Source organism: Bubalus kerabau, chromosome 4, assembly GCF_029407905.1.
Source record: "Bubalus kerabau isolate K-KA32 ecotype Philippines breed swamp buffalo chromosome 4, PCC_UOA_SB_1v2, whole genome shotgun sequence".
In the NCBI taxonomy this organism is placed as follows: domain Eukaryota; kingdom Metazoa; phylum Chordata; class Mammalia; order Artiodactyla; family Bovidae; genus Bubalus; species Bubalus kerabau.
In genome coordinates this window covers 23,056,351-23,065,190 of record NC_073627.1, presented here as the reverse complement: position 1 = coordinate 23,065,190, position 8,840 = coordinate 23,056,351, and the positions used below count along the sequence as shown (strand labels likewise).

Sequence of the window (8,840 nt, the reverse complement as noted above, 5' to 3'; positions counted from 1 at the left end):
TCATTGAGACAACAGAGGTGAATAGGATTCAGACTCATGACTATTCAAGGAAACTAAGTATTAAAGACTTTTCTCTGTTCATGCCATCCCCACATAAGCTTCTTTCTATATACAAATAAGGAGTTTAGAAGGGAAGATTTTAACTTTTCACCTTCATGTTCTGTGGCCAAAAACAACCCTCAAACTTGTCTGACCGGCTCTAGAGAAGAACGTAAGTAAACAGGCCTGAATGAACACAAGAGAACCTGCCCATCACCTGTGGAGTCAGGTAATGTAGGTCACCTTGTCACACCTACATATCAGTGCCTGACCTTCAGATACATGGGAAATGTGCTTCCAGAGAAATGTCATTTATTGTCGTGTTGGTGGCAATGACTTAGGGAAGGAGCAGAATAAAAAATCTTATATCTAGCAAAGGGGACCCAATGTAGTAGCAAGAAACTAAGTACCTCAAGGGACTGGGGGGTTCTGGCAGAAACAAGGATTGACCTCTCTTTCATGAATCAGAGTCATTTTTATCACCTTGGGACGCCAGGCTTTGGCAGTTCTGGTGATGAAGCAAGGCTGCACGTGCTTGTGAGAAGAAATGACTTTCCCATCCTTGATCTCCTCAGTGATGGTGCAGATTTTAACCAGAATTCTGGGCAGGATGCTGCAGGGGCTGCGGGACTCATGTATCCCACAGGGGCCTAAGGATGATGTGTGAACTGGGGCTGTGCATTCCATGGTCCTGGCCTTGCTGGATATGCAAGCAGAAGGCTCATGCTTGATGGCACACGAGTGACAGGGAAGCCTAGGAAAAAACAGAATTTTGCTTGTGATTGAGGGAAGGCAATGGTGGCTATGGAGAAACATGGCAGTGATTAATTTTTCAATATGTGTCACTTAAAACAAGTACTTCCTAATACTTGTTTATTCATTTTACACAAGCACCAGTGGAAGAAAAAGAATCAGACCAGACCCATGGGAAAGCAGCATCCTAGGTTTAGACGTGCTAGATTATGTAAGCTGCCATTACAGCCAATGCCGTAGCGTTGGATGAACAGGCCAGGCGTCCAAGACAGGAGTGGAGCCCAGGTCTGTCATTTGCCAGCTGGTGACCTCAGATAAGTCAGTTAACCCTCCTGAGCTTTAGTTTTTCATCTGTAGAATGGATATAGTGGGAACTCAACAGTGAGAAGGGACAAGTCAGAGGGCTTACTATATGAAGAAAGGAAGTTAATCTTGTATTTTCCCTAATGAGAGTGTTAGTCACAGTTCTTTTGGTGACCAATCTCCATCTATGGAAGAGTCCTCAATGCTTCATCCAAGATCTCTGAAGTATCTTCTGGGTGTCTATAAGTGACTAATCTTTAAAGAATTAGAGTTGGGAGGAGTTACAAGTGAGAACTCTTTGAGGAAGCATCATGTTTCTTTGATGGATGATTCAAGGTACTTTGGTATGTTATAGCTCCTCAGAGTGATCACAGAGGTGAACATTGTGCTAATATAATGTGGACATGCCAGTGAAAAGATTGCTGTGAACAGAGTTCACTGATTGTTTCTGGGAAGGAAGTCTCCTTAGCAGTTGTAAACTAAGTCTGCATTTGGGGCATTAGTTTGGATGGAGTTGATTCAAAGAGCTCATACTCCTTATCAGTTCTTTATGAGTTGGTTAGCTTCTTATCATTAACAAAATCACAACTTCTGTAAAAGATGCTGATACACACATGTGTACATGCTGCTCTTGGCCATCAAGGGCAAGTGACTGGACAAGGCTAGGAGTTTCATCCTGAGCAGAACGTTTCTCCTAAGGGAACATGGTTGTCCTATTCGATCTTATGACAGTCAGATTTTCATCTCAGTAGGGGAAAAATCTCTAAATCACTAGGAATGTTCATCTTTGGGGAAACTATTTTTTTCCCCTAGTAATTTTTAAGACTTTAAGAAGCTAGCCAGCCAGTAGGGAATCAGTCTGGAGCACTGGCTCTTCAAAAACAATGCAGTTCAGCTCACCCCTCAAATTTGGACTAGGTTACGATTGTAGGCCTCCAAACGGCACAGCTCTAGAGAGAGTGGATGGACTGTTTCAGCCGAAGCGCCCCATCACCGACAAGAAGACCAAGGTGATTGTTCCCCGTTGCTGGTGGCAGCACACGTATGTGTGTGTTTGAGCCTTTTCTTGCAGAAACTGCTTTTATTTTACGTACTTGCCATCTGAGCTCTCCAGAAGGCTGTGGTATGTGGCAATCTCACACTCCAGCTGTGACTTGACATCTAGCAGAATCTCGTATTCTTGGTTCTGTCTTTCCAGGGCCCCCCGGATCTCTGCCAGCTGAGCCTCTAGGTTATCGATCAGACACTGGATCTGGGCCAGCAAGACTGCGTAGCGGGCTTCCGTTTCTGTCAGGGCACATTCCTGGGAGTCTCTCTATCACAGAGGAGGAAAGGAGAATTTCTAATGATGACTCCCTTAAACCCAAGTCATTTGTGATCAGCATCATTTTAAACAGTGTTTTTTTTTTTTTTTAATGACAGGTACTAATGACTCTCCAAGCCCTCTTATTACTTCCTAACCAAACAAATCTAAAAATAAAATTATCAACTATGTTAAAACTTGCTTTTATCTTTTTTCTTTGGGCATCTCTTTAAATAATTATCTTCCTCTTCCTTAATCACCTGACAATCTCCTACCACATTCTCCTACCTAAAACAGAAAAAAAATTCCAATGTATTTTACACTTAGGCATTAAAACCACATTACCATGGCACCTCGCTTTATGAGGATTTGTACCTTAAAAAGGAGAAAAAGGAAGTGAGCAGCAGTTAGCCATAAACAATTCCTTCACTGAAGCAATTCCTTTACATGTAAAATATGAGAGTTGAACCTTTGGTAATTGAAGTTCTTTCCTGATCTATCATTCTGTATGACTATATATAATGGGATTTTAGTTTTCAATAACATATGACTTGCATGATTATTCTAATTTTTACAGATGAGAAAACTGAGGCTCAGGAATTTAAATGAGTTGACCAGCTGGTGACAAAACCAGCTTTGGGGCAAGGTCTTCCTAATACCCTACATACCAGAGCATTTAAATAATTTCCTACTTCAGGGAGGTTGTAGAAAGAGGAAGAAGTGGTTCCAGCTTTGGAACCTGCATTCTGGCTCAGACTTGAATTTCTTTTGTGACTTTTGACAAGTTACTTAATGCCTCAGGAGCTCATATCTCCATCTACAAAATAAGTGAGATGAAACTTCTCTTGGCTTTGACTTGGTAAAGCCACCTTAGCTCTCTGAGCCTCGTCTGTAAAATTGGCTTAATAATTATGCCATGTCCTTCAAAAGATTATTTTAATAAATTTGATAGTTTGTAAAACTGTTTTGCATATAATAAAATGCTCTTATAGAGTTTCCCAAAGTATACTCCATGGATTATCATTGCTGTGAGATGCTCTTTTAAAAAAAAGGAGTCCATGGTCAAATGAGTTCTAAAATGCTGAATACTATATATCCCTTTCTTGTTGATTCATGGTGAACATCAGCTTATTGAAGGCCTGTAGGAAGGTACTCTGTTTCACCTTTGTTTAATCCAGGATTTCTCTGGCTTATTTGATCACAAGGTCTTTTTTTAGCACAGACCCTTTAGGAAACTATTGTTCTAAGGGACACACGCTGGGAAACACAGCACCACAGATTCAGGGACTATTGCCATCACTGCTGTGCTGGATCTGGTCAGTGTTTCAGGTACCATGCGGTGCTGGGCGTGCAGTTCAATCTCCAGAGCATTCATGGTGCGTCTCAGTTCAATGATCTCCTTCTGGTAGCACTGCTGTTGTTGAGTGCTGGTCACCACCTGCTGGTTCAGCTCCTCCATCTGAAACACAGTCAAAGGCCATCAAAGGATATCATGCAGGGAAAGCTTGACTGTGTTTCAAGGGCCCCTGGAAGTAGGGTTAACTTTTTGTTTTTGCATTTTCTACCCTCCCTACCTGTGTGTTGAACCACTCTTCTACATCTTTGCGGTTTGTCTCCATGATCGACTCATACTGACATCTCATTTCTCGTAGAACCCGGTTTAGGTCAACAGACGGGGCACTGGTCACTTCAATGTTGAGTCTGTCCCCAAGCTGGCTCTGTAAGGAACTGATTTCCTATGGAAAGAAAAGAATGTGAAGTCATTTGATGAACAGATGACCCTCTTGTGCTCTTGTTTCAGTCTAACAGTGATAATTCAGCTTAATTGCATCTGAAAGAAAGCCCACAATAAAGGAATACATGATTTACAGGTGCTATTATATGGCAAAAACCACTACAATATTGTAAAGTAATTAGCCTCCAATTAAAATAAATAAATAAAAAAAAACATGTTACGACTTAAGGCTATTTCAGATATGACTGTGTGTTCAAGTATGTGCAATATTACAAGGAATTAACTAGCAAGATCAGGATTTAAAAGAATTTAGATCATTTCCATAGGTAACGGGTGAAGTGACATTGAGGTGAAATTTATAATGAGAGATCATAGTCTTTATGATGCCAATATGTCCTTATGCCAATATTGGCTTATAGCAGTAGTGGCAGAAGTCTGTGCAGAGATGCCTATAAAAAGATGGGAAATCTGTGAGCACAGGAAAATTGGGTTGCTTCCTTCTCCTGGAAAAACTAGAGAGGACAGTGGAGGCTTCAGATATTGTGTTGTAGGCAACAGATTTGAAACACACTGAATCAATGAATGGTAGTAGTAGTAGATATAATCAAGGTAAAACAGAGTAGTGGCTAGTGGGGACAACTTTTGTCAAATTCACCTCAAAAAAATTGATGCTACTTTTAGAGGCTTAGTTTGTAATAACTCTCTTGGTCTATCTCTAACCTGTTCATGGTCGTTTTTGAGGCAAAGGAGCTCCTCTTTCAGAGACTGGACTTGTGCCTCCAGGTCAGCCTTGCCCAGCGTCAGTGCATTCAGGATCTGCTGTAGGCCATTGGCATCTGCCTCCACTAGCTGGCGTAGGGACACCTCAGCTTCATACCTATAGAAGTGAGACATGAAAAAGTAGGTATTAAAATGTAGATGGTGTAAATCAAGCCAAGAAGAACTTTCTTCTGCATTTTTCACTAGGCTTCTCATTTCTTATGTTTCCATCAGAGGTTTTATTCTCTTTAAAGGTAGAATCATTTGAAAACATCAAAATGGGTTTGCAAATTATACAGTTATGCAATTATGCAGTCCATGGGGTCGCAAAAAGTCGCAAAGAGTTGGACACAACTGAGCAGCTGAACTGCACTGAATTATGATTCCTTGGTTTGTCAGTGGTGCTCTCTTGTGATTTAAGATGAATGAGTTTATCGTCCTTCTCCTTCCACTAGAGGCAGTGTAGTGTAAATGCAAAGAGCAAAATTAAGATTTAGCAAGCTTGGGTCCAAGTTTTCATCTTGCCTTGTACTAGTTGCATGCCTTGGAGCCTTTTAAACCTCAGTTTCTCACCTTAAATGGGATAGTAATACATTAGCTCTATCTATCTTATTGACTATTGTGCAGGTAATCAGATGAGTTCATATGTTATAAACTGCAGATACTGGATGCATGTGAGTGGTCGTGACTCTCAATCATTTATAGTGAGTTTGGTGGTCTTCTCTGGTCTGGTGCTGACATGGCATGGGCAGGAGAGTGAGTAGACTTGGAGATGGTCTTATTGGGACTGTGTAGCATCAGACGCAGGGTGAACTCTGTCATGAACGACAGAGCTGGGTGGGCTTACTTGGCTCTCAAGTCATCAGCAGTCAGTTTGGTGTTGTCAATTTGTGAAACCAGTCTGGAATTCTCAGCCTTGGTACACAAGATCTAGAATTAAGAAGTTGCACACACAAATGAGACAAACACCAAGATATCCTCCTTTAAGAGCCTCCAAGGGGCTTATGTGTGTTTCAGTTAACAGGGGGAGGCTAGTTAGGCTTTTCATAGCTATGCTTAGTATGCTGGGGAAGTTTGGGAAGTCAGAGTTTTTTGTTATTTTCCTTAAAGATCAGCAAAAAAATTACTTCAACAAAAACTTCTGTAGATGTTTTGCTGTTAAAATATAAAGTTCATCGCACATTTGCATAACATACCAGGGTCCACTGGAATGTTCGTGCTATGAGGGTGAGACATTTTAGTTCACCAATTTGTTCCCAGAGCCTAGAATAATGTCTGGTACATTGTTGCTGGTGCCCAATAAATATTTTTTGAAAAAAATGTAACAGAAAAAAAAATCCATGATGTGTAGCAGCAGCATATCATTCAGAATTTTAGGTTTGGCATGGGAAGAAACTATACAATTTGGAGATGATGAAATGAGCATAAAAGGAGAAAAGAGTGACGATGATTGAAAAAAATGGACACAAGTTAAATTGTTTAGGATCTTGTTTAAACAAAATTCATTTTCTCAGATCCCTGTTTTCTAATCTTTGTTAAAGAAATGGCAGCAGATATTAATATATCTTGGTCATGTGTTATCTGATAGCAGAGTGTAACTCTGGAAAATGAAAAGCTGTAAAACTCTAAATATTGCCTCAACAATTTCATTCAAGAAATTTTCTTACTCTACAAAATATTTTTCAGTATAAAATGAACTAAAATACTAAAGTTTAGCAAATGACTATTGCTTTGAGAACATCAACTCACAATGTAATTATAACGCGTTCCTAAGAAGCGTACCTTTTGCTGGAGCTCCTCAATGGTTGCATAGTAGGACAGGTAGTCAGGACATATGACCGGGAGTTCTTTGTTACATTCTTCCTGGATTTTGCACTCCAGTGTGGCGTTCTCTCGTTCCAGCATTCGTACCTTTTCCAGGTAGTTAGTAAGGCGATTGTTCAAGATTTTCATGGTCTCTTTCTCATTACTGTTGATGCCACCATCACACCAGCCACAATCATCCAGAAAGGGACAGGTGTTGAAGTTGTTGATTAAGCAGAGGGGTGTGAGAGAAAAGCAAGGAGTGGGTTCGTAGTCCTGGGACTGGAGAGTTCTCAGAACATGGCCGGTTGGTTGACAGCTATTGGCTTTAAGACCACCATGCTGGCAGCTGGTGTTAGGAAGGATGGTTGTTAAATCTGTAATCCCAGAACAGCTTTGGCAAGGTGTTGTGGAAGACATAGTTGTTGTACAGCCCTTGGTATCCAGAGTGTGTGCCCAGCTTTGGTTGATTTCAAAGTCTGTGGTCTCCGGGATCCAAAGCTCAAGGCAACCACGACTGGTTCTAAATTCCAAGCCTCTTGGCTTTTTCCTCTTTGAAGCACTTATATAGCCTCTGCTGTAGGTGGTGTCACAGTAGGCAGGAAGTTCTCCTTTCTAATGTTTATATATCAAATCCCACAGGAACATCTCATTAGTCTGCTTTTTACTTGCCTGAGAAGGGCTACTTGTCTCATAAAAATGTGTATTTAGGCTGTTACTAAGTTATTACCCATCACAACTACTACTTATCGTTAGATTCAGAGCTTCACCTTATATCTTCAAAAGGATCTGTCATCATGATTCTAACTGCATCCATTATTAAGCAAGTGTGAGTATATTAAGTTCATTAAGTCCTCGTTGACCTCTTCCCATGGCATTAAGCTCGATCAGGAATGAGTCCATCCTTCTTTTCCTTTCTTCTCTAAAAAGGGGAAACTACCAATATCTAATAACTATTGGTGAACTTAGAAATCAGTATTTTATTTTGGTATGTCCAACAGAATTTCCCATTTTCATTGTTCTGACATGTTGGTCTTAAGACGCTAAGTAATTGCTGGATTTCTGTTTTAGATTTCCAGGTTGGGTTTGATTGCTAATAAGAAATTCCTTGGAAAACAGGCTGGTCACCTTTCGAGTTTCCAAAACTCACACTTTTAGTACTCAGTGTTTGTTTGTTGTATTACATTAGCTAAAAATTTGCTATGGTGTTGGTTTATGTTTGCTGTTTAAACATAATCTGCTGCAAGATAAGTGTGCTCTTTTTCAGGAATAATTAGCATTATTCTTAAGAAATACTTTATTAGTATTTTGTTCTTGATCCTTTCTGGAGGACCTAGGAGACAATAATTTCCTTACCTTTTCCAGCTTCTAGAGCCTATCCATGTTCCCTGACTTGCTGGCTTTTCCATCCTAAAAGCCAGCAATAGCCAGTCAAGTTTTTCTCACATCGCATCACTCTAACACTGACTCTTCTGCTTCCATCTTCCACATTTAAGGAAGAACCCTTGTGATTACATTGGACTGATGTCATCTAGGATAATCTTCCTATTTTAAGGTCAGCTAATTAGTAACCTTTCTTCTCCTTTGTCATGTAGCCTAATATATTTGAAGTTTCTGGGATTAGGACATGAACATCTTTAGGGACTCATTATTCTGCCTAACACACAATGGAAGGGGAAAAAAATGCAATTTACAGTAGTACCATAAAATGTAAAATATGCAAGAATAAATTTAGACAGGTATAAGATGATGCTGTTAAAGTGCTGCACTTATTATACCAGCAAATTTGGAAGACTCATCAGTGGCCACAGGACTGGAAAGGGTCAGTTTTCATTTTAATCCCAAAGAAAAGCAATGCCAAAGAATGTTAAAATTACCGTACAATTACACTCATTTCACACGCCAGCAAGATTATGCTCAAAATCCTTCAAGCTAGGTTTCAGCAGTACAAGAACCGAGAACTTCCAAATGTACAGCTGGACTTAGAAAAGGCAGGGGAGAAGCACATCTAGTGATAGAAGAGCTGTATGGGCTCCTGAGAGGTGGGTCAGAAGAGCGGAGGCTGTATCCCACAGACGCTGCTGCTGCTAAGTCGCTTCAGTCGTGTCCGACTCTGTGCAACCCCATAGACGGCCTCCTACCAGG

General features: G+C 40.5%; 1 protein-coding gene across 1 annotated transcript; it reads right to left on the bottom strand.

The window, feature by feature from the left end:
• Positions 1 to 450: 450 nt before the first annotated feature.
• On the bottom strand, positions 451 to 8,148 carry KRT39 (keratin 39). Its single transcript, XM_055579620.1, has 8 exons — positions 8,089 to 8,148; positions 6,675 to 7,310; positions 5,740 to 5,822; positions 4,854 to 5,010; positions 3,973 to 4,134; positions 3,732 to 3,857; positions 2,190 to 2,410; positions 451 to 793 (listed from the first exon to the last, which is right to left on the bottom strand). The coding sequence occupies exons 1-8, from the start codon at positions 8,146 to 8,148 to the stop codon at positions 451 to 453; spliced, it is 1,788 nt and encodes a 595-aa protein (XP_055435595.1).
• Between the last annotated feature and the right edge of the window lie 692 nt (positions 8,149 to 8,840).